The sequence below is a fragment of the Neovison vison genome, chromosome 1 (assembly GCF_020171115.1).
Source record: "Neovison vison isolate M4711 chromosome 1, ASM_NN_V1, whole genome shotgun sequence".
Classification (NCBI taxonomy): domain Eukaryota; kingdom Metazoa; phylum Chordata; class Mammalia; order Carnivora; family Mustelidae; genus Neogale; species Neogale vison.
Window position 1 is genome coordinate 86,121,123 of NC_058091.1, and position 26,550 is coordinate 86,147,672.

Sequence of the window (26,550 nt, forward strand, 5' to 3'; positions counted from 1 at the left end):
TTCCTGCTTCCCCATACCTTCCTCATGCCACCCCCACCCCCCAAACTCTCCTACAGTTCTTCAGTGTCTGAAATGTACAGAATTTCATTTTTTTGGTTTAGTGGTTCTCTATTGGATGTGCACGTGAGAGGCTGGTAAAAGTATAGAGACACTGGGGCCCTGCACTACACCTACTGAACTAGAATTTTCCAGTAGCTTCCTCAGAGACGCAGATGCTCAGCTCTGGTTAGGAACAATGCTCCAGGGTTTGAGACCAGGTTCAATGCAAGTGTTCCATGCAAGTGTTACAAGGAATAAAGAATCTGCAGTGGTTTAGATGGCACAGTATATGGGGCTAGTGTGTCCATTTGCCCCCCATCTGCTTTCCAGACTTTTGGGAGCCCCACTGGGGAAGAGGGGCCCAAGCGTTTCCAGCAAGGAAGACGACACACTCTTTGTAGGGCTGGAGCTGCTTGCACTTGACTCTTGTAAAGGGTAGACAAAATGTGAGCCGTGAGATCCCCGACCAGGCTCCTCTGTGGTCAGATACTTCCTGCATCTTATCTTATATAATCTTCACGACCCCCCACTACACTACAGATGGGGAAACCGAGCTCTGATGAGGTAATAATCCACCCAGGATCACACTGCTAGTCAGTAGAACTGGAGTCAGGACACAGCTCTGTCTCACTTCAAAGCTGGTACTTTCTCCTCTGGAAGTGATTCTGATAATGAAGGAAGCCATGGGGCAGATCATTGACATCAGTATTGACTTGTCCTTGGTATTTGAAGGCAATGCCCTTTTTCCATGAATGCCCTTCATATCTGGGGGCTGGGGCTGAAAGAAAGCCTCAGCCTCTCCTCGAGTGCTGACCTGTGAAGACTGGCCTTTACTAACCAAAACCATGGCCTGCAGCCTGATCTCACTTGGTATTTGCTGCTCATCTGCTGGGTGTGAGTTGTCCTTGTTGGAGTCGGCGCCTTTCCTAAGTTTAGTTGCTGGAATACTCAAAGCCAGTCTGCTCGTCTCCTAGACTAGGTGCTAGGGATCCTAAGGAAGGCAATAATGAGATTTCCAACTGGGTACCAGAGTCAAAAGGGCCCCCAAGGTTTTCTGGAGGCTTCTGTAGAGCAAAAGCTACAGGGTCCAACATGCAGTTGCTGGTCCAGTGCCCTGCGTGGAAGGAAGCCATGAATTCTGTGGCTCTACCATGGCCAATAAGACCTCAGGGCCAGGGAGGTGTTCTAGCTTGTCTCCTCAGCTGTCCAATAATGATTCATTTGCTGAACACCCACTCTGGGCCTTTTGGGGCTAAACCATCTCATAGAGCCATAGATCACTCAGCCTCACCTGTTTGAGAGGTCAACGTGTCTATTCTTACGGAGATTGATGGTGTCACTAGCTCAATTACTACAATGGTCAGCGGCTCAGAGGCAAAGATTCTGGCTTTCCAATCAGACCATTTCCTGTTAATGGCTCAAATTTATTGTCAGCTGGGGTGATCACGCGCTGACAGGTGCTCAGAGCCACCATCCATCTTGGTGTTGATTTTGTAACACCTTAGCTGCCCGTGGCACGCTCAGGCTTAAGGGTGTGATGAACACCCTGAGGACCGATAATCTCTTGGGCACACTCACCCCTACAGACACAGGCCCACAGTCACTCAGCTCCTCCAGGGAGCAGCCATGCTTTTGGACAACTGGAACTGTTGGGTAAGCCTTTTTAGAACAAAACGCAGACATACACACCCCCTGTAGAAGGCTGCTGTCTTCTGCTGCTCAAGTAACCTCCCCTGTTCTACTCTGGGCTTCTCTGCCCAAGATCTGCTGGCCCTGGGCGGCCCCTCTCCTGCATTGGTTTCTTCTCTCCTTCTGTGTTCCCTGTCAGGGGAGGTGAACTGCTCGGAGAGTTAGTGTGCAGCAGAGTCGGTGTGGACTTGCAGGTACATCCCAGGAGCATACTGCAGACACAGAAAAGACATTTCTATTGCCATTACTTGCTTCAGCTTGGCACCGGGTCCTTTCCATGTTCACCTCTGTTCAAAGAGGAACTCCTCTCTCTCCACCGTCCTTTCTGTTGGAGCCCCAGATCCATCTGTGGTTTGCAGTCAGTGTTCTCTGGCTGCGACCACTCAGAGCCTGGCATGGTGTCTCTCTTTTGGAGGGTCCGGATGCTGCTCCTGCCTGCTTACTGGCCCACCGAAGCTCCCCACTCCTCAGAAGCAAGCTCACGTTTCGGAACACAAGATTTCTCTCAAAACCCAAGTCCCTTGGTGAGTCTACTGTCTGTCACTGCAGCCTCCCTGACCAGTGGTGTCCTCAGTCTGAGTGGCTTTTCCAACAGAAGTTAGCAGGAAGTTGGCATCCCTAAAACTCAGTTACATCTTTGTCACACTGGAACAAGCCAGTCTGGAGCATTCTCAGGACACATACGGTCTTGTGGGAGGGCAGATTTTCTCATGCCTCTAACAGTAAGCATGGGCCTTCCTCCTCTAAAAACCCCTAATGATGATGGTTTGTGGGATTTAGTTCAACTCGGTTGATTGGCTTAAAAGAGATGTTTTAGGACTTTTAGGAATTGAGTTGAGGGTCCTTAATAAAACCATCTCCTGCCACTTTGAGGAAACTTATCTGCTACTAGCCAATTTGTAAATCATCTGTTCTTTTCCAAAAAGTTTATTGCACACTAGAGTCAGAAGTGAGTTCTAAGATGGACCACACAGTCAAGCTGGCACATTTTCAAAGTACGATGGCAAGAGCTTGCAAGACAACCAAAATACCCCACATCGAGACAAGGGCCAAAAGAAATTGTTGGAAAGATTTTCTCTAAAGAAAGTTGGCAGATTGCTTTAAGTCTGCCTTACCTTCTTCATGGGGGGCGGTGTGTGTGGAAGTCCTTCTCCCTCCCTCAAAGGTCTTGAGGGAGTTTGAAGATGCTCAGAAAGATTGGTTAGAATTCTCAGGAATCTGTGCATGTGTGTGGGGTATGCTCTGTGTGTGTGTGTGTGTGTGTGTGTGTGTGTGTGTGTGTATACATGCACAGTGGACAGAAATCTGATTCCCATTCAAAAACTCTCTAGCAGGGCATAGGCTGACGTGCTGGGAGCAAGACCAGAGCTGCAGCTGTGCTCCTGTGGAAACAATGTGAGGTGTAAATACTCCCATTATAGCTGATTTCAAGCTACCAACATGATGTTCCTGAATTCGGGGCTGAGAAGAGATGTACACGGTCAACTCTCACGAGCCAATATAAGCTGGCTCTGCACACCACTTACACCCTCTAGCACACACTTAAAACTCATATCAGTTTTTTTTTTCAGTGCAAAAATCTCAGATCCTTTTTAGTGGGACAAGTCAGAAGGGCAATGGGACCTGGGTATAAAGAAACTTGGCAGTGGACCACAGAATGCTTGTGGGCTGAGTCCTGTACCTATCTATTTTTCTCCCCTAAGTTCCCCCCTCCATCTTCTTCTACTCTTCTGCTACTTGCCCTGGGAGGCTGGCTGGTGGAACAATGGGCTCCCTTACCCCTCACCTCTGGCTGGGCTCAGCCAATGGTGAACATGGGCAAGTGACTGGAAGTGGGGGAGGGGAGAGAGGTTGAGGGGCCATGAGTTGGATGCACTGCTTGACTGAAGGTCACAGCTCCTATCAGATGGCCTGAGCCTTTCTGCACAGCCCTTTCTGTCTTTGGGTTCAGGTAACTGCTCACTCTTCTTGCCCCCTCAGGTCTAAGGGCAGCAATGTTTCCTGTCCTGCTGGTTATGACCTCTGCATTTCCCTGCACTCTGCTAAGACCTTTGTTAATAGGTTTTTATTCAACTCTCTTTACAATATCTAATTTGATTTTTTTTTTTTTTGAGAGAGAGAAAGAGTGCAAGCAAGGGGGAAGGGACAGAGGGAGAAAATCTTAAGCTGGCACCACTTCAGCACAGAACTGGAGATAGGCTCGATCTCCTATCTCTGAGATTATGACCTGATCTGAAATCAAGACACCTAACTGACTGAGCCACCCAGGTGCCCCACATAATTTGATTATTGACTTGAGTAATCTGTTTTGTGTTTAGAATCTGACCCATAAGGCTCAAAGTGGGTAAGCAAATGTCCAATCAGGTTCATTCCATCAGGTCAAGGGACCTGCTGCTGAGGGACCTCCAGGGACACAAGAAGGTACTCAAAGTGAGGAGGAGTTAGTTTGGAACATCTGCCTGGCCCAGAGAGCACAAAGCCATGTTACAGAGTACTAGTCAAGTAACATCTTGACCAACTGCCCTTCCTCCTTCTCTCCAACTCCTTCTTGGGGGTCAGGGGAAATTGAGCTCATCAAACTGAGGAAGGAAGTGTCTCAGAAAGAGAAGGAGCTGACTGTATCCCTTTCCTCCAAGGATACCCTATCCTTCCAGGGATACCTCCTCCTGAATTCAGAGTTAGCCTTAGCTGGGGAAAAGGAGAGAAGTCTTAGCGTTAAGTGAAATTTGAATTGTTGAGACTGTAGTTAAAATATAAAATGACCAATATTTTTTGGTACTTGTTTGTTTTGTTTGTAATTAGCAATGAAAGAGCAATTGAGTTACTGAGCTGTCCAATTTCCAACCAGGGCAGAGGCCAAACTCACGACTGTGAGGACTTAAAGAGATGGTAGAAGAACAACAGAAGGTGGTCTTACAAGCACTTCCCCTGCATTGCTCAGTGGGTCAGGCACACCTTCTTTAGCTATGAAGTCCCTCCTAGAGGACACAAGGTACCTAGAGAAGAGAATATGAAGTGGCAAATCTTCTGTTCCCATCTTTAAGTGAAATGCTTCTGACACAAATGATAGTGAGGAAATGAAGGTTAATCAGAACTGAATAGGGATTTGGGTTTTATAACCACTGCTATTATGGGGATTCCACTAAACAGTAATTGTTTGATCTCTGAATCCTCGGAATCTAATCCTTCATCGAGTTCTGGAAATTATTATAAACCATTTCAAACACAAAAAAGTTTAGAGAATGATATAAATAACACCCACATACCGCCTCCATGTTTTGAAAAATCTCTATAGTACGCCATAGGTGCCTCCATGTGTGTGCATATGTGTTGAACAAGAACGTTGCAGAGCTGGGAGAGGCCTCCGTAGCCCTCCTTCCTATCCACTATCCCTGACCCCCAAAGATAACACTGTCCTGATTGTACTGCAGACCTCCCCTTCCTGCTGGCACTCTCTTACCCTGTATCTCGAACATCCCTTAAAATTACTTCATTACTTAGCTATTTTTTGACCTAAGGGGAGGTGACAGAGGGGTTCTATTTGTAAGTATTTGTTGGATTGTACATCTGTACATATGTTTTATGCATTTTTCTCTACTTACATTATCTTGCACCATAACACAAAGCTCCCAATCCCCTCCCCCCGATACACAATATCAGCAATTTTAGAATTTACATAAAATGGCATCATTCCACAATATCCTTCAGCAATTTTCTTTCTTGCAATCATCATTGTGTTTCTGAGATTTATTCATATTGCTACATGTAGTTCTAGTTTATTCATCTTTAATTCTCTATGATGTTCTATTATATGAATATGAATTATATGAGTATATCATATCATATGAATATATCATAGTCCTAGATCCTTTATCTACCTGCCTACTCAGGGGACCTTTGGGTTATCTTCTGTCTTGTTTGTTTGTTTGTTTGGCTGTTTGCTATAAGAATGATGTTGGTTTCCTGTTGGTAGATCTTCCCCAAACGCAAACTCATGATCAACTTCTTTGGGGAAATTAGTGAGCTTTTGGGGAAATGAGTCTTACCTAGCTCCATTACTATGCAACAGAATTGTTCCTAGGGAACCCCAAGACCTTTCTTGGGCTGGGACTTGCCAAGAACAAATGGTGATTTTTATCACCATATCTAGCTGACTTATGTCAGTTAGAGGGGCCAGCCATGATACATTTTAGCCTACCAGATGACATCAAGAGGTTAGAATTTTGTCTTCTATATATTTGACTGGTTATATGTTTATTATCTGTTATATATGTTGTATATGTTTGTAATATATTATATATTTGGATATGATTGTCTGTATGTTTGTTTGTGTAACCCCAAAATTTATATGTTGAAATCGAATCCCCAATGTGATGGTATTCAGAGATGAGGCCTTTGGAAGGTAATCAGGTCGTGGGGGTGGAGCCCTCATGAAGGGGATTAGTGCCTTTATAAAAAGAGTTCAGAGAGCTAGCTCACCCCTGTTCTGCCATGTGAGGACACAATGAGAAGCTGGCAGGGTGCGACCCAGAGGAGGGTCTTTACTAGAACTACCATGCTGTCACACTAATTTCCAGCTTCAAGCCTCTGGAATTGTAAAAAAATAAATTCCTGTTGTTCATCATGCAACTGGCCTACAGTACTTCGTTAAAGCAGCCCCAACTGACTAGGACATTGGTCAAATGTCTAATTAATTCAAAGTATCATACATGGTTCCCGCACATTTACATGATGAATAAAACTGCCCTGGCAACTGGTGAGAGGACCATCCTTAATCAGTGCTCAATGGGAGAGACAGTGACTATATTTTTGCAGGGTAAAGTGATTAATGGGGCCTGTGAGCATATGTGTGGGTGGAGGGATGTGGTAAATGCAGAAATGTGGCGACCTTCACCAGTTATGCCAGCTGGTGCTGTTGGCCCAGAGCTGTGGTCGGTTCTGCAGCTGGGGACTGTGTCTGCTGCCTAGGCATCTGGTTGTCTGGTTCCTGGCACTCAGAGATAGGTTCCATGTAGATTTGCTGAGCATCTACTCTGTCCTCAACTTCGTCACACACACATTTCACCTGGTACTCAGACCAGCCCTGGGGAACAGATATTCTTCTCTTATAGACAAGGAAATGGAAACTCAGGAAGGTTGATGGACCAAGGTCACACGCCTAGCAAAGGGTAGAGGCATGATACAATCAGGTCCCTCCCGATTCCAAGGTGAGTGTTCTTTTTGACTACACCACAGCGGTAGTTCAAGGCCGGCATTAGGGCTGATGCCCAGAGCCTCCTTCTGTTCTCCAGAATGGCTGGTGGGGATGTCTGGAACTACCCAAAGGGACTGGAGCCTTGGCAATTGGGAACTCGGCAAGGAATTGGGGTGGGAACTCGGCAGGCTCCAACTTGAGCCTGGGAATCTGGCCAAATTTGGCCTCATGTCACAGAAGCTAGTCCTGTATTCACAAGCAACTGTGGATTAGGATTGACTCAGGTGGACAGAATTTATCACTGGTCTCTTACAGAGCCAACTGAATCCTTCTGGAACCAACTGTGATGTCATCTCAACCTCTGGGGCAGCTGCTTCCTTTACATTCTGCCTTACTCCAGGGGTTCACATTTCGATCATTCCTTTCTGAGAGGAAGAAGACACCTATAATCCAAGCCTTCATGTATCTTTTCACCAAGGCTACCTTTCCTGCATGTCTTAAGGACGTGTGCATTCACAAAGAGGTAAAATCATGGCACCTGAGGGCTGAGGAGTGTTAGATTTGTTTATTCATTCAATAGGCAACCAGCAAACGCCAGCTCAGTTTCAGGATGTGCTGGGCACAGGATGTCCGTTGGTCCGACCACCTCATATTATGGATGTTGGAACCTGGGCGCAGAGCAAACCTTCATGGAGGACCTACTGTGGGCCGACCACTGTGCCCAGTGTTGGGGAAATAAAGATCCTCTGTCCAGTGGGGGAAATGAATAAAAGGCTGATTAATTATCACACAATGTGATAAGTCCTATCACAGAGGTACAAGCAGAATTCTGTGTGAATCCAGAGGAAACTCAGAGAGTTCTGAGGAGGGGAGCTGGGTATCTGCCTCTGGAAATATCTTGGAGCCACAGGTTTGAAGCAAGATGTGTTAAAAGCTGCAGAGCCTTTTTTTTTTTTTTCTTCAAACAAAGGCTTCATGGCAAAAAGAGAAATAGCAGTTGCTTTGGTTGAATCATGGTGGGCAAAAATCCTGGGGTCTTGCCATTTGCCTCTCTCCCCTTCGCCTCATGCTCCCCCAAAACACGTAGGTCCCAGAGAAATCATTCTGAAAACCACTGAGCTAGAGAATGCAGGGAGGTCCCCTCCAGTTCCATGCCAATCAGTGGGTCCTACCCACAGCCTGGACTTCCTGGTTTCACACACTGTCTGGATCATCAGAGGTGCTCAGTGAAGTCTGATATAGAAATGGATGACTCTCATGGTTGTTATCTCCAGGAAGAGAATTCCAAAAGAGTAGCGCCAGATCCAGTCTTTAACGACAGTTTGGAGGGGCAAAGGGATGGCAGGGCCCTCACTCTGGGGAGTGGTGGAGATGGCTCAAGAGGCCACCTTGGGAATTCTGTTCGGGAGAAGAGAACCCCTCGGCAGACTAAGCTGGAACAACATGGTAGAATAGGCTGCCTCTGGCCTCAGTGGCTCTCCCAACCCTCCTCAAGTCCCCTGCTGGGGACAAGGAGCTGTCACTGCCCCATTTTCAGGGTCAGGGAGCACACACCACCCAGGGAGCAATCCAGGGGTCCATGTGGCACCGTAGCCACAACAGACTGTTCTTGGGGGCTTCTTTTGTTCAAAGGATCTCTGCTCCTGGGGTGCTGAGAGAGATGGGGGAGGGGAGAGGAAGACTAGTATTCAAGAGGCTAGTATTTGGGGTGGGGGCAAACTCAGGATGCCATTTGGAACCTGCCAATATCATGTTCATGAATTTTTATTTATGAGTCACTATTATTTTTATCTTCTGTAACAGTATATAAAAAAACATGCCTACACATAGAGGCAATGGAATGTTCCAGTAGGTTATGTTTTCACAGAAGCTGGGTCAAGGAATAAATGCAGAGAAAGGTGTGGTGTTACCCAACATGGACAGCTTGTGTGGGGCACATCTGTGAGCTTCTCAAGGGCAGTGATCTCCACTTCCATCAACCACAGAACAAAAGAATGGATTGACCACCTACTCACAAAGGACCAGGCCAGTGCTCAGGACAAATGGTTAGTGTGCCACTCCCTGGGACAGCATCATATCTCAGGGGGTGAGGTTGCCAACAGATTTACTCAGATAGCCAGACATCCTGGAGACCCTCCCTGAGCTTGGGCCAGAAGCATGTGTGCCCAGAGGAACAGCTATCGTAGGGCAAGTAGGCAAGGGGCTGGGGGTGGTGTGGTACAGATTATTTACTCATCAGTGAGTCAGAAATGCTGAAGGATTGGAATGGCTGCTTGGGGGCTTTTTTTTTTTTTTTCTTAAAAGGCCTCTTTGACCAAACATTCCTTGCTAAAATGATCAGATTCAAGGCTCTCAGTCAACTGGCCCAACTCCCCATTTTAGATTTTTGCCTCCACTATTTCAAATAACTTCTCAAGAAAGTCCTCTCACTCTACCCCTGACACACAAAAACACATACCCCACACAAAACATACAGCCCCAACATAACCACACACACACATACCCTCACATACCAACAGCACACCATATACACACACACCACACACGCCAGACCTGCACACACACACACACACACACACACACGACAACTACCTCCCCCCTCCGCTCCGAAGTTCTGAATCCTGCCTGTTCTTCATGGTTTGGCCTAGACCTGTGGCCTTGGTGACAACTGCCAGGGGTCACTCTCTCTGGTAAGTTCCCAGAGCTCTCATGGCCTGGCCCTCTCAACTGACACATTTCATATACTGCTAGTACCATGTGTCATAGATCTGAATCACTGGCATTTGGTAGAGTTTGGACTGTGAGCAGAGCACGAGCTTGTCGCTGACCAAATATTGTAAGTCTCTTAAGAGAGAGGCCATGGCCCATCTTCCTTGGGCTGGGTTTTCCTGGTTTTATTCCTGCTCTGTGCAACCATCAGAAAGCAGAACACCTGCAGCAGAGGACCTCAGCCGCTCACATAAATGTTTTCGATGAGTTATGCTTTAATGTCAGGCCTCTTGCTTTTATTGAGGGTCGATGTAAGAATCATCTGGTAGAACAACATTTCGGTATCCTTTTAAGACTGCGGCTAAAGACATCGTTCACTGTGTCACTCAGTGCCTTTTAATAAGAATCTGCCCAATAAATTCTGGTTTGTTTTTCGTTCCAGGAAGAAATTTCATTTCTGCAGATAAATTAATTGGTACGTTTCCTGTTGTCAGAAAATGAAAACTATGTAATTCTGGGTGCTTCTCGTTTTGCTTAGTGACTAGATAAGAGGGAGTCAAATTTATTGCTGCTGTATTGTGATCAGCTCAGCTGTGGGGTCCAAAAGCACTTACTCCTTCTACTTCTTTTAAATGGGCTTATTTTATTTTATGTTCAAATGCCTCATTATACTTTTGCAAGATATGTGAGTCTGGCAGTCATCTGGAGAAGCACTGATTCGCCCTATTTATCACCTGCACTGGCTGTGAGGGGTACAAAGATTAATTCGACCTACCCAGCTTTCCAGGAGCTCATGTTTCAGCATGGAGAATACAGCTATGGAAAATATACATTACAAAAAAAGGCTGATGCCTTCTGGAGGTGTGTGAGGTTAGAGGACAAAGCAGGCTTGGGGAAAAGGGGCCAGGCAGGGGCGCCTGGGTGGCTCAGTGGGTTAAGCCGCTGCCTTTGGCTCAGGTCATGATCTCAGGGTCCTGGGATCGAGTCCCGCATCGGGCTCTCTGCTCAGCAGGGAGCCTGCTTTCCTCTCTCTCTCTGCCTGCCTTTCCGTCTACTTGTGATTTCTCTCTGTCAAATAAATAAATAAAATCTTTAAAAAAAAAAAAAAAAGGGGGCCAGGCAAGGCTTCATGGCGGAGGCCGAGGCTGAACTGGTTTGGGGCTACAGTGGGATGAGCGTAGTGAAAAGCATAATACATGTAATTAAATACGAAATTGGATAAAGAGTTACCTTTTTATGTGTATTTCCCCTTAAGCTGGCTAGAGTAGAAACCCTCTGAGAGTGGACCTTGTATCTCTGTCCCTCTGTGAATGTTACGATGCCCTTCACAGGGCTGAGGGCAACAAGGTACGGGGGTTAGTGCACAGGCTCTGGACATGCGTGTCCATTTGCATCCCTGAGCTGAGCAAAGTTAGGCAGGTTCACATAACCCCTTTGGGATTTAACTGTAAAGTGTGGGTAACAGTAAAGTCTCCCTCATGGGGTTTTGAGAAACATTAAAGAAGAAGCTACACATAGAGAGCTTAGATCCATGCCGAGCACACACCAAGTTCTCAAGGAACATTTGCTGAGCAGCCTTGTCTGCGTTACCGACAACATTAAACTGTTCAGGGCGGCCAGTACAATGAAGTGGGAGAACCACACACAACTAAACCCAACCTGCTGAATCTAGTTCAATCAATACCAGTTCCAAACGAGGCCTGATTAAAAAGAGCACTGTTTTCTCGTTTCCTGAAATGATGTGTGGGAGTACGTTCTCCTCTAAGACCAGGGGAACATGTGTTTGTTGATGTTCATAGAGCTGATCATTGGTGTTTCTCTTAGAGATCCTAAGACTCTGGCTGTTACATTGAGGGCCCCCTTGGGGCCAGTGCTTCTCCTGGGCCACATCTGTCTTCCCTGGTTTCCCTGTCTACTCATTTTCTAAAGGGCCAGGTTTCCCCAGGGTAGGCAGTAAATGGAGAATTGTCATCTAGAGAGTGAGCTGGGAAGAGGAGAAGAAGTCTTCCCAAGAACATACATGTGCACAAAATTGGTCTTCAAATGGGTGCTTATTAGGATGCCATGGTGGGGAAAAAAGCGCCCCAATTTATAATAATATTTGTCAATTTCTGTGGTGTAACTAGTCCCACAAGGCTGGTTTCAAGCTGCCAGAGTGACGTTACTGCGTGTGGAATTAGGAAGAGGTGCACAGTAGTGCCCCCTAAGAAAGTATTTCCATGATATAGACACAGTGGCAGCAAATAACCCCAAGGGCAGAAATAATAGTAAAATGTAATAAATAACAGATGGTCACTAACTTGCCATGGTTCAGTTTAGGACTTTTTGGCTTTTGGATGGTGCAAAAGTGATGGCCATTTAGGAGGAATACTACTTTGAATTTTGAGTTTTGATTTTTCCCCAGGCTAGCGAGAGAAAGCATGGCGGGCAGGCTTTTGTGATGCTAGACCATGGCAGGGGGACCCCAGCCCCCAGACTGCCCTGTAAACACCTGGTAAGCTTGCAACCACCCTGTACCAAGACACCCATTCTGCTTTTCACTTTCAGGACAGAATTCAACCCATTACAGGAGCTACTCAACACTCTTTCATAAAATGGGCTTTGGGTCAGAAGATTTTGCCCAACTGTAGTCTAATGTAGGTGTTGTGAGCACGTGTAAAGCAGCTAGGCTAAGCTAGATGTTTTGTAGGTGAGGTATATTAAACACATTTCAAGTTAATGATATTTTCAACAGATGATAGGGTTATCAGGATGCTACCCCACTGTAAGTTGAGGAAGATCTATAATTAGGAGGTGATACATTTTGAGTATTTGTTGCCTTTGTTTTTTAATAGAACTAACTTAGTTGTAAGTTTCTATAACTTAATTTTTTAAATGATTTTTAAAATTTATTTGAGAGAGAGAGAGAAAAATCATGTGTGCAGGTGTGGGATACGGGGATGTGGGGAGGGGGAGAGGGAGAGAGAGAGAGAGAGAATCTTAAGCAGACTCCCCGCTGAGTGCGGAGCCCTACACAGGGTCGATCCCAGGACCCAGAGATCATGACCCGAGCTGAAATGAAGAATTGGATGCTTAACTGACTAAACCACCTAGAAGTCCCTCTCTAATTTAATTTTTAACAACAGTCGTGTCTTATCGCGGCTCCCCAAATTGCTGAAATGGTGACGGTCGCTCCTCCGATGGGTGCGGAGCTGCTCCAGCACATCACTGGTCGACAGCCTCTTATACGTGGTGTTTCTCATGCTACCATGAAATCTGTGCTCCTCTGAGATATGAGATTGCCTTCACACACGTCTTCCTGGGGCATACATCCCCTCATCCATACACAGATCTATTCTGATGCAAAATATGCAAGGAAACCTCTTCTGCTCAGCCTTGCTCATTACCTCCTCTGTTCTTCCCCCCAGAACAACCCACCAAACTGACCTACACTTTCATGGAAACCTCAGAGCATGGAGGCAAAAGAAAGAAACAATACCAAAAGGGAATACTTAAAATGGAGGGAAAGTAGAGAGAAGGAGACAAAGGAAAGAGAACAGAGGGCAGGGAGGGAAAGGGCAGATGTCATGCCTGCCCTGTTCCTCCACTGGAAACCCCAACTACGGAACACCAGGACATGCGGAACATCAAGTACACTGAGCTGCTTTGTGTCTCATTGGAGCCCTGGTTCCCAGCTCTCAGCTCCAATGTGGGCCCAAGGGGCGAGGGTGAAGGCAGGAAATGGCTCTAGAAACAATCTGTTGCAGTGAGAGGTTTCTCCCCATGAGAAGAACTCTGAAATGTGGTCGCCAGGGAACCTATGAGCGCTGGCGATTCCAAAGCTCTGTCAGACAAGCTCCTGAGAAGTGTGGACTAAAAACATGGCATTTAACTCAAAATGGCAGCTGGGAGATGTTAACACTTCTTTTCTAATTGGGATAGTATGCTTTTAAAATAAATAGGTATTTCAAATGCTCTTAATTAGACTTCCATCCAGAGTGTTTTCCATTTGAAGTCTGCTGATTACTTCAGGCAAAGCTGGGCCCTGTTGAACCTGACACCTGCTGTAATTCAAGAGAAGGCTCCCAGATGGAGGAGCAAGAGGAATTGCGGAGAAGACATGCAGCCATTTCCCACAGGCCCAGGACTGTCTGGGATTGGGGTGGGGAGGCGGTCAGAGAGGATGGAACATCTCTTGCTCTGACAGTCCCAGGAACTGACCGGTGTTTTCCAGTCATTGTTTCTAGTCATGCAGCATCATGAAGACTGGAGAAGAGGCCACATGGCAGCCCTCAGATACAGGGTCTAAAGGCAGTCCTTAGGGATGCCGCCCCACCCAGTGACTTACTGGTGAGGCCCAAGGGTCACCTTGGCACAGCTCCCCAACAGAGGTCCTTAAGACCTTCCCTAGCCCAGCCCTATGAGCTGGGGCCCTGGGGGAGTCCTGGCTGCTTCCTGAGAAGCAGTCAGGAGCATCTCAGCTCTGACTCCCTGCCTGCATCTCTGGCCAAGGGAGGGCCAGCCTGGCATGTTGACCTGAAGTCTCAGCGCCAGGGTCAATGGTGGGAAGCTCAAGTTCTGGTCAGTGTGCCTCAGGCTTCCTTCTTCCTTCTTTCTGATGTAACCAGCGGCTATGTGATGTGTTCATTATTATTACTGAAACTAAACAACCCACCTTCCTAATAATCCAAATTACTGGAGTTCAGTAGGTCATCTCTCTGACTCTGGGGCTCTCCTCCTTCTCCCCTCTAGAGGTCCTGGGTGTTGGGATTCTCTAACTTCAGGAGGTTCCAGGAGCCAGGCCATCTCAAGGGAACCCTTTGTTTGGAGTACATGAATTGCTTATTTAATCAGAGCACTCTAAGCACTTGGTCCCAGGCTAGCTGAAGAGGAAACAAGGTGGTCGTGCCCAAATACCTGCTCCACCAGCCTTTCCAGGAGCTGAACTCTCCCCCCAAGTGACTTCCTTGGGTCCCCTATCAAAAGGGGGGAATTTTCTGCAGCTGTCCACTGCTTGAAAGGGGCCAAGTTCCTCTTAGAATATCACTGTTTTGGTTAGTGTTTGCATTGTTAATGTATTAAGTGAGCCCATCTTTGTTGGCAGTGAATAGCATGGGGGCTGAGAGCACCAGGTGTGTACTCAGAGACTTGGGTTCACATCCCAGTTTCGATGATTTCTAGCTATGTGATCCTGGGCAAGTCATTGAATCACCTGCATCCTGAAAAATGCACTTACTTCTAAGGACAGTCACAAGGCAGAAAGGAGGCTGTGCATACACAGCAGTGCCCAGGGTGGTTCAGAAAACAGTGGTTCAGAAAACATGATTTCTTCATCACCCATGGTTGCTGTTAGGATTAGTTAGTAGCAGCTCTGGAAAGCTCAGAGTAGAGCCCTGAGGAGCTGGGACCTAGGGGTGAACTTAAGTTGGGGTGTGGGGTGGAAAGGTCAGGGGGATGAGGCAGCAGCTGGGAAAGTGGGGTGCCAGGCTGGAGAGCTGGGAGCAAGCACGCAGGATGGGGGTAACTAGTCCCAGAGAGGAGGGACATCCAGAGGAAGCTTTACTGACAGCAAACCTTGCTTTCCTTAACCTTCTTGAGGGTTCTAGATGGATTTCTTTTTTTAATTAATTATTTTTATTAACATATCATGTATTATTTGCCCCAGGGGTACAGGTCTGTGAATCATCAGGCTTACACATTTCACAGCACTCACCATATCACATACCCTCCCCAATGTCTATAACCCAACCACCCTCTCCCTACTCCACTCCCCCCAGCAACCCTCAGTCTGTTTTGTGAGATTAAGACTCTCTTATGGTTTGTCTCCCTCCTGATCCTATCTTGTTTCATTCTTTCTTTTCCTACCTCCCAAACCCCTCACCCTGCCTCTCAAATTCCTCATAGCAGGGAGATCATATGATAATTGCCTTTCTCTGATTGACTTATTTTGCTTAGCATAATACCCTCCAGTTCTATCCACGACATTGCAAATGATAAGACTTCATTTCTTTTGATGGCTGCATAGTATTCCACTGTATATTTATATACCACATCTTATTTATCCATTCTAGATGGATTATCTTTTAGCTAGGTTTCCAAGACCACACAGCTTGTCTTACCTTCACCTTTTCCCCCGCAGACTTCACTTTGTACCTACCTAGAGCTACCTGCTGCATATGTCGCTGGGTGATTTCTTCCTTCAGGCGACCTGTCAAAGACACAAAGGAAAACCATTAGTGAGTTTCCTGCAGGTTGGAGGAAGACTTTGCCTCCAAAGCATGTAAGCAAAAAAACAAAAACAAAAACAAAAACAAACCAAAACCATCCAAACAAACAAAAAACCCAAAACAAACAAACAAGGTAGAGTAAGGAAGATAATAGTGGGCATAGCTTCCAACAAGAGCCCTCCATGCACTGGATGGTGTTGGAAGAACAGGCTAGCATGCTGGCTTCTTGGCACTTCGATGCAAATACACATTTCACTTTTGGGTTCAATTCATCTTTGGGTTCAGTTACCATAGGCTGTCACTCTCAACATTTGTTGGGGTCCTAGTCTCCTCAGTAGTTCTATCTGTCCATTATTAATGAAAGGGGTTGCAGGATTGGAACTTATAATAATGTACAGGGCCATTTTTAAATCTACATTTTTTCAAATCTACTTTTTTTTCTTTTAAGCTGTATGAAACTGTGTCAAGGAATAAAGATGGTGGTTTTAGAGGTCTAAGGTCTAAGGTCTAAAGGTCTAAGGTCTAAGGTCTAATATCTAAGGTCTAGAGGTCTAAGGTCTAAAACCTTAATATGAACACGGCAGTTGATCATTTACTATGAAACATATATTATTCTAGGTTGCATTAATAAAGGAATAATGTGCAGTTGAAGGGAGGTGATGGTGGTAGACCGTGCATATGTACTCTGTCATGGTCAGACCACAGTTGGCATTTGTTCTGGGAGTTTATTCTTCATAAGGAATACTAGTCAAATAGAAAATATTTATAGAAAATGGTTAGGGGTCTAAAACCATGCTATGTGAGAAATATTTGAGGTAATTTGAGATGTTCAGATGGAGAAGGAAAGACTTGGAGGGAGAAGAGTTTCAGAGATAATGGCTGTCTTTAAAAATCTGAATGTTGTTGGGGTGTCTGGGTGGCTCAGTCAGTTAAGCATCTGCCTTTGGCACAGGTCATGTTCCAGGGTCCTGGGATTGAGCCCCACACCAGGCTCCCTGCTCTTTTCCTTCTCCCTCTGACTTCCCCCCCATACTCATGATTTTTCTCTCTCTCTCCCAAATAAATAAAATCTTAAAAAAAAATCTGAACCTTGTCATCTGGATGAGAGACGAGACTTATCTTTGTCCCACTGCTGAGGGCAGAAGTCAAGTTGAATAAAGACTAAGTAGGGGCTCCATATGAGGAAGAAACAGTTCACAACAAACACTGTCTCCACATGGATTGAGTTGTCTCTAACTGGACTACATTTCCTGGCAGAGCAGCGAGGGCCTTCCTGACAATGTTAGAGCACAGGCTGGGGGACAGTTTGTGGAGTGTGAGAGCAAGAACTCCTGCCCTGGGGAGGACTTGGGGTGAAGTGGCCTTCAGGCTTCCTCCATCTCTATGAGACGGATATGAATTCCTGCTGGACGGTGGAGTGAAGCATCATCCCCCACCGGGGTTTGTTCATATCCAAGGGCTCAGAAGACTTGTTAAAATGTCAGTGCTGTCTGCATCACGTGTCCCATTTGGGAGATGTGATCAGGCTCCTGGGGACCCTGAGAAAGCCTGGGAATTTCGCTGCTCCCTGGTCTAATGTATTCATTTCTTTACACGAGGTACATTTGACATCTCAAAGGTAATGACTGAACTGAGTTTTCAAAAGATTAGTAGACAATGAAGCAGTCACAGAAGACCCCATCACTCACAGAAAGTTTCTACAATACGATGACTGGGAGGCATGGCAGAAGTCATTCACTTTAAGGTCTCACTCAATTCAGGAGTCCCTGCTACTTGTATGACTTGTATGTGTCCAGGCTGTTCCACTGATTAAACTGTTTATAAGGAGTTACTGATATGATATTGACACCTGCTTCCCTGTAACTTCCAGATTTGGACCTGGTTGGTTCTCTGGAACAGCACAGAAGAAGGATCCTCTCTCATTGACAGTGAGGGTCTGAGGGTGCCATGATTTCTTCACTTGGACTTTTCCTCTCTGGGTTAAATGTCACCTGTCCCTTCAGCTCCTGCCAGAGTGCAAGTCTGTGCCTTGCCTTTCATGTGTCCCCACTGGAGAGAACTGTGAAGAGAGGAATCCAGGAATCCATATTGCACCCTGCTTCGAAGTGGGGGAGAGTAAGAATTTAGGGAATGTATTGGATGGGGGGGGTGGGAAGTGGCAATCTGGCCCATGGGTGAGAATTGGACCAGCCTGACGTCAACAGGAAAATGACCTGAAACTCAGGCCAGCCACAGCCACAGATGGGATCTTGTTCCCACTCTCAGCAATATGACCTTTATTGTCTACATCAGTAGAGAGAAGAAGATGGGGGTGCAGGGTGGTGCTGGACTGAGATTCCAGTCTATGTCCAACACCACTGAACTGAATTGTAAAGAAGCATAGCACATGTATTTTTCAATAAAAGGAGGTAGTGCTGTGACAAATGCGACACACCATTTAGACACAGCCCTTGGTGGAGAGTAGGTCATTAAGGGCTTTCTTATGCCCACAGCAGGAACAGCGAATGCTGCTGTGGTGCCTGGTCTGGGTCCTGGGTATCTGGCATAGGCACCTGCCACCATGAGCCTCGTCTGTGCCTGGCTACCTCCTTCCTGCTGACACTGGATGGGGACTTGCTCCTTCAGAGGACACACTGGGCTGCGTTCCTCCTTGAGAAACTATCCCCCTGACATACTCCCAACAGCTTGTCCCCCTGACCATGGGCCTCCCCAGCAGTAGGTGTCCCCAACTACGTAGCTCCCATGCTCATGCCTCACCCCTGTAGGTACTCAGTCTCGTGTGGCATGATTTCCCCTGCTCCCAGCAGAATGATCCACTGGGCTCCCTTCTGCAAATCCCGGGGAAGCAGGGTTAGAGATTCTCCGGCGGTCCCCAGCCTGGGAAGAGCTGCTCCGGTAAGTAAACAGCGGGATTTGCCCCCAGGACTGCCGGTTCTATAAACTCCGCAAACAGAAATATCTATTTCCAGAACAATGAGCCATCCTGATGGGATGGGTGGGTCTTTATAATGCTTTATAATGCTCCTATTGAGAAAGGTAGGTTTAAATTGTGCGTATGGATGTTCAATTTGGGTGACTCGGATAACATTGGCCTCCACATGGCGATCTTTGTTTCTGAGATGTTCCCAAACAAGCATCTAAAAATAGCCTTAGAGCTGATACCTAATTGCATTTTCTACCAGAGCCATTCTTCATGTGAAGATAACAGTCTCTGTAATCGGCTGGATCTTGCAGTTCCACAGGTTTTGGCAAAAGGAGGAGTTGAGGGGGGAAGCAGAATTCACTCAGCATGCGGCTTGCTGTCATTAGCATGGTGATAAATTTGCTGGTTTTGGCCGGGGTTCCTGGACACATCTCCATCCTGAGGTATGGAAAAGAGATGAAACGGAAACAGAGAACTCCCAGCCTGAGGCAGGACATGGTCAGGGAGGGAAGCTGGGGCGCGGGGGGAGGCTCGGCTTGTACGCAAATGGTGGTAATTAGTAATTTTGTCTCCAGTACCTTACAACAGCGCATGCCAGAAACACCTTCTCTCCCTTTCTGATTCACTGATGGCTGGAGTTGGGGTGTTAGCAGGGGGTGGAGGGGTACTTGGAACACGCAATCACCCACGGAGAGCGCCAGTGGAGATGCCTGACCTTTGTAACTGCCACATGTTGCGTAGTGTGGTTTAGTGATTTTCTGTACCAAGTAGTTCATATGAAAAGTATTATCATCATCGTGAAGAAGCAACACTTATTATTATTATTATTTACAATGATAGTCTTTTGGATACAACAATTTTCCTTACATTTCACATTTTATTTTGCATGGCTGGTAGTTTGAAGTTGGTCACCAAGGGAAAGCTGCTTGAGTGGGATCTGGAGCAAGCCCTTCACTTTGACCCCCACCCAGAATAGGGCCCTCAGGCAGGATGCTTGCACAATTTGTGTGATATGGTGCCTTACTGAGGATGCTGATGTCACTACCAGGCAGTACATATTTCTTGCTCATGAACTATATGTTAAGCACCATGTTCTAAGTGCTGTGGAATAAATAGTTAAGAAGTCTCTTCAAGGGTGCTTGGGTGGCTCAGTGGGTTAAGCCTCTGCCTTCGGCTTAGATCATGATCTCAGGGTCCTGGGATCAAGCCCCACATCGGGCTCTCTGCTCAGCTTCCTCCTCTCTCTCTCTGCCTGTCTCTCTGCCTGTTTGTGATCTCTGTCAAATAAATAAATAAAATCTTAAAAAAAAAAAAAGAAGTCTCTTCTAGTTTGAGAAAGTTAACCTGATACAGGAGACCATACACAGGGCGCCTCCATGTTCTTCCTGTTAAAAGCTGGACCCCTGGCAGACCTTGCTCTTCCTTCCTGGACGGTTTGTGTTCCTGCTGAGCCTGGGTTTGGCTCTTCAACACAGCCTTTGGGCAGCTATATCTGATTGCTGGGAGTTGGCATTGAGATGAAGCGAACTTCTTTGCCATTTTAGTTAAACTAGAAGATAATTACAAACTTGTAGTTCTACAGATTTTAAGTTCAAATCCCAACTCTGTGACTTCTACTAGGGTACATTACTTAACATCTCTGAGCCTCCATCTTATCACTTGAAAAATGGGTCATAGTAAAATAACTGGGATAATATCTGTTTTACCATCTCTCAAGACATTTGGGAGGATAATGGATAATGTGTCAGCATATGTGACACACCAGACTAGTTTTAGGCATGAAGGCATTTTCAGACATATGGAAAGGTTATTATAATCACAAGATGACTGGCCTGAAGGACGAGTGGTTAAATGTCAAATCAGTGGTAAACCTGAGCTTAGAGGAGGAAAGGTAGGTTAGCAGCATTAGGAGAGGCATCATCACTAATGGTGAGCCTTGGGTGGATTGTGAAGGGAGCAGAGGTGTTAAGGTGAGGGTGGGGAAGGCATGGCAGTCAATGGCAATGGTGGGGGCCACAATGGTGGAGAAGGCCAAGCATGCCCTTGTTTGGGGTGGAGGTTGGAAGGGAGGGCTTGAATGGAGGAGTAGGGCTGGGGGAAACTACAGTTCAGGGTCCAGGGTCATTCCTAAAGGGTCTGGACCCCAGTGAAAATCTGTTCTTCTATTTGACTCTACTACTACAGCAATTCAGTAAATCAAATTAAACTTCAGTAGCAGGATTGGAGTCTGGGAAGAGGACACAGAATTGGGTTGCCTGCCTGAGGGGCCTCTTTGAAAGGAAAGTCTAGTTTAGTGGGTATGAACTCAGAGTGTGGATTATAGCTGTGACGTGGGGTGCCAGTTTCTTTGTATTCTAACACAGAGGACTGTGATTACCAAAAGGCTAGACTCCCCAAAGACCATTTGTAAGGCTATTTGTAAAATTAATGGGCCCAGAATAAATTATGTGTGTAATGCTTAGATGAATTTCCAACAAACAGGAGTATGCAAATCCTTTGAAGTCTTAAAATCAGGCACATTCATCTCCTTCTTGCTACTCTTTCATCAGGTTGTACCTAAACTTGTTTGGATAATTTGAAAATCAATTGAGGCAGGACCCACCTCTTCCCACCATAGCAATAGTGAAGAAAATAAAACAAGAGAATATTAAGGAGACTTTGCTGGATTAGCTTTCAAGACAGATTTCTGAAGATTTGAAGTGGGACAGAAATGAAGAATGGTTGGAGGAGCCCAAGCTTTCGCCTGGCAGGGCTCCAGGTCCAGAAGCAAGAAGGTGACTAAAAGTGCATCCTGCAAGCAAGACACAGTCTGAAGCAGCAGGGTGGGGTGAGAGTCCCCTGCCACCCAACCTGTGCCTGAAGGGGGACTGAGGAAAAAACGTGCTGTTAGATGTTGCCTAGGGCTATTGTCATGTCCTACTGCAAGCCCAAGGAGGAAAATAGGGTACATCCGCAGCTACCCTCAGTTGCCCACCAAGCTGCCCACTGATAGTCTGTCTGCCCAGGTGGGCCACATCCCAACATCTCCATGGAACAGTCATTCCCAATTGTCTTCCTGATGGGGGGCCTGGAGGGCCTGTCAGATAGAGAGGGATGAGAAAAAATGGACAAAGGGAAAGAGAGAGAAATAAAATGGGTTTAATTAAAAATGGACCTGGCCACAAAAATGCCAAAATGTATGAATAAATCTAATGCTAAAAAAAGATAGTAAAATTAATAGCTGGAACATGAATTCGTTAGAGATGAAAGTAATTTTCTGGATAGACAGCTACAGACACTTATTGATGCAGACTTACAAAGGGTTGAATTAGTCTTATTCTTTAGTTAAAGCACATTATCCTTGTCAGTATGGATAAAGCCCTGTGTGTGTGTGTGTGTGTGTGTGAGAGAGAGAGAGAGAGAGAGAGAGAGTAAATGTATATATGTGTGTTTATCCCCATGTCTTATGCCTCATCTGCAATTCCCCTACTGTTATGCCTCTAATAGGTGGCCATTCTGATTGGTTTGATACATACTCTTTTATCACATATATGCTTATAATTTGTGTTAAAGTTTTCTGTGAAGTTTTTAAGCTATGAAAGAAATACTGAGCTACAGATCTCATTGTGTTTCCCATTTACTTGCTAGCACTGTGTTTTTGACAACTACCCATTTTGCTATATGCGCATCTAGTCCTCAGTTTCTAACTATTGCATACATTGCATAGTGCATTTTACTTCCCTTCCCCAAGGGTAGGACAACTGGATTGCTTCCCACTCCTGCTAACACCAGCAGTGCTGTGATGGCCATGCTGGAACATGAAGTCTTATAGGTCTGAGAGAGAAGCCCCTGCTGGGTCTCAGCAGATCCGTGTTAATTGGAGGTGCTGCCTCCATAATGATTGTACCACTCTAGGCTCCCGAGACAGACTTCAAAGTAAGTATGATGAGAATACTCAAAGAGATTAGTGACAGCTTATGTTTTCTTTGAAAAGAATAAGAAATCTTAGAACAAATAGGTATGAATAAGAATGAAACCAGTATAATAGGCGGATAGGAGAGATGTTTTGAAATGAAAAATAGAGTCATTGATCAACAACCAAGAACAATAGAGAGAATAAGGGAATAAACCCCAGACTGGACATAGCTTTTAAAAAGACATTTATTTATTTATTTTTTTAGAGCGCTAGTCAGGGGAAGGACAGAGGGTGAGGTGGGGGCAGAATCTCAAACAGGCCCCATGCTGAGCATGGAGCCCAAGGCGGGGGATTCACCTCACAACCCTGAGATCATGATCTCAGCCAAAACTAGGAGTTGGCTGTTTAACCAACTGAGCAACCCAGGCAGCCCCAGACTGGATGTATTTTAAAGGTGAATTAGTTATTGCAAACATAATCTGGAAAAATTCACCCCACACCCACCCCAAACATGGAACAGAGGACAAAACAGAAAATGGGAAAAGATAGAAGTTTCAGAGGGAGACCGAGAGGCCTCTTTATGTGTCTGACAAGAGCTCTAGAAGAAGGTGGGGGGCATCTGAGTGGCTCATTCAGTTAAACATCTGCCTTCAGCTCAGGTCATGATCTTGGGTTCCTAGGATTGAGCCCAGAGTCAAGCTTCCCTGCTCAGTGGGGAGTTTGCTTCTCCCTCTCCCTCCATCCCTCACTTGTTCTCACTCACTCTCTCTCAAATAGCTAACTAACTAACTAACTAACTAAATCTTAGGGAAAAATAAGAGTTCTAGAAGAAAGGAAGTAGGCATGGTGAAGAAGCAGTACTGGAGGAGAGAGAAGGCGTGCTTTTCCAGAACTGAAGAAAGATGGAAGCCATTGGGTTATAAGTGCCCTCTGAGCATGTAGTAGTGCAAAGACACACAGAGCCACACCTGGACACATCACAGTGCCACTGCAGACCATCAGGAAAGCAGAGCCACTGTTCCCAGCTGCCAGGGGACCTGTAACAGAACTCTTTAGGCAGCAGCCCACATCTCAACCATGACAATGGGTGCTGGGCCAATGGAGGGAAGTAACTGTCAACCTGAATTTTATACCTAGTCCAACTTTCATTCATAGATGAGGGCACCATAAAGACATTTTCTGTCATAAGAGGACTGAACATTTACCACCCACAGAGTACCACTCCCCAGAAAGGGTTCAACTGAACAGCAACCAGGCATGGAGGTGCAGTATATGGACTCTGGAGCCAAGTGCCCTAGTTTGCAGACCAGCTGGGCTACACTCTGCACCATTGTGCAAGCTACTGAATGGCCCTGTGCCTCATTTTCTCTTTTATGAAATAGGGTTAGTACCAATATTAGATGTGAGGACTGAATTAGGTCACCTATGCAATGTCTTTAGGAGAGTGCTTGGGATATAAGAACCAAATAAGTATAAAAAGTTATTATGATGATCAGCAAGAAGAAAAATTAACACAGAGAAATATGTAGGAAAAAGAAACAGTGATGAGCATAAAAAGAATAAGTAAGAATACTTAACTACTTACCACTACTGACCATAAAAACCCTGTATGTGTGTGTATGTGTGTGTGTGTGTGTGTGTGTGTATGAAAACTAAAACGTGAAGCCATAATAACAAGATAGAGATACAGTGAGGGGATGTTCAAGCTACAGCCCTGGAGGTAGATGGTGGAGGGTATATTTGCAATAACTATAGGCATTGTTATAGTTACTTTTAAACTCTAGAAGAATAAATACATACTCTAACAACCAAATCAATAGAGGATCAGGAAAAAGACAGCAGGGAGGACTGTAGGGAAGGAATGCCAAAATTTTGATGATTCAGTAGATCAGGGAAAGAGAAAAATGAAGCAAAGAAGACAATGGGGGAAAAAGGTATAAAAGATCCTGCATTTGATCAAACAATGGATATAGAACTCTGTGTGTGTGTGGCACATACACACATATGTGGCCTTATTAACATGGAAGCACTTTTATTTTTAATTAGTCAATTTTTAAGAGAAAGTGCACAAGGGGGCGGTGAGGCAGAGGGAGAGAGTAAATCTTAAGCAGGTTCTGCACTCAGCATGGAGCCTGACTCAGGGCTCGATCTTATGATCCTGAGATCATGACCGAAATTGAGGCAGGCACTCAAGGGGCCACTCAACCCACTGAGATACCCAGGTGTCCCTGAGCATGGAGGTATCGTGAATGGGTCCCCATAAAGCTGTTACAATGAGTTACCCGAGTGTGGAGGATGAATTGGGTCAGAGAGGTGGGACCCAAGAGAGATGAAAAACAAACAAACCGGTATGAATAATATTATGATTTATGTAGAAGTCTGTTTATGTGTATTTATAAAAAGAAATTAAAATCTAAAAAACCACTACAATTTGCTTCCTTAAAAGGGAATGGGATGTTCCTCCAGCATGTTGACAATTGTTTTTGGGTACTGTCCACACAGTGACACTCATCAGTCCTGTGGACTGAAGATGGTCACAGCCTGAGTCCCACCTACTGCCGGGCTGGGGGTGATGAAGAGTTCCAGCTTATCCTTAGAACTCTGTTCCAGGTTATCCTCAGAACACAGGACCATGTGCAAGAAAGGTGAGGATTGAAGGAGGATAGTCAGAGGAAACCCAGAACAGCGGCAGCAACCCAAGGGATTTTGACAAGCTTAGGCTGGGGGAGGTCCCCGAGAAGCCTTCAACTCTCCCTGGGAGAGGGAGGACAGGCCCTTTCCTGGAGTCCCCGAAGAAAAAGGTTCAGTGACAGGGCACTGAGTGGGAGACCAGGAATGGTCTAAATGTTGGGCAAATGTTTTTAAGCCTTCTCATTCCAACATGACATTTCAATTTTCCAGATTCCAAGACTTTTCTTTCACTTGGTAACATTATTAAGTCACGGAGAGAGGAAAAAAAAAAATCAGCTCATTCTTAATATCAGTAATTTCAAGAAAAACACATTGTATCCTGCCTTGATTTCCCCCCACCAGGATTTTCTCAAAAGCACCCCATCACCTTGGCCTTATCTTGCAGAGGAGGACATGCCCTGTAATTGATGAGCATTTCAGTTCAGGATGAAAACACCAGACCGCAGTCTGGGCTTCAACACAGCTCCTTTCTTATCAATAGGACAGTACATGATGATCACATTTTGGGGGAATGCTCTCATTTATAAAAAATGACCAAATTATACCATGTCTGGGAGACCTGATTCTTTTCCTGTGGGATATTCATTCTGGTTACCCACGTAATCATAATAATCATATGAGATTAGCACATTCTATCTGAAGCTTAGGCATTTGGCTATTGTATCCACTTAATTAAGCTAAGGAGCTTACTGATATCACTATTCCAGTAGGTGATAATATTCCATAAACATATTTGGAGAATTAAGTAAATAAGCACATTTGTTAAAAGCTCAAATAAATGTGCAAGTAGGTAAGCAGAAGGAAAATTTTCAGCTCAGCAACCAGCATGAATTGTTAAGTACTAAACATCTCAGGGAGCTGGGGGCTCGTGATTGTGTTGGCTTCCGTTCAAAAGATGTTACTTTAGATGCTTGGAAGTTCTTATCTCAGCAAGGGAAAGATCTAACCACCTTTCAAGACCTGTCCTGGAGGAGTAGCTATAGATCACAATCCTTCTTTCCATTTGAAGATGTGGCTCTGGTTGCCAAGGCTGCTATCTGGGGCAAGGAGAGGGTGCACGCAGCATGGCCTCTGACTTCCATCCCAAAGCTCCAGAGGTAGCCCAGGGGACACACCCAGGGGACACACTCAGGGGACACTCCCAGAGGTACCTGGGCACATTCAAGCCTCCTCTGCTCCAGTGTGGGTGGAGCAGGTATATTCT

At 45.7% G+C, this 26,550-nt stretch overlaps 1 protein-coding gene across 4 annotated transcripts in view; it reads right to left on the minus strand.

Moving 5' to 3' along the window:
* Positions 1–26,550, minus strand: part of KIF6 (kinesin family member 6) — a 472,725-nt gene that overhangs the window by 27,170 nt on the left and 419,005 nt on the right. For all 4 annotated transcript variants that reach the window (XM_044250472.1, XM_044250466.1, XM_044250478.1 and 1 more), the window contains one exon: positions 15,768–15,818. In XM_044250472.1, coding sequence (XP_044106407.1) covers positions 15,768–15,818 — 51 coding nt within the window. The remainder of the gene's footprint in view (positions 1–15,767; positions 15,819–26,550) is intronic.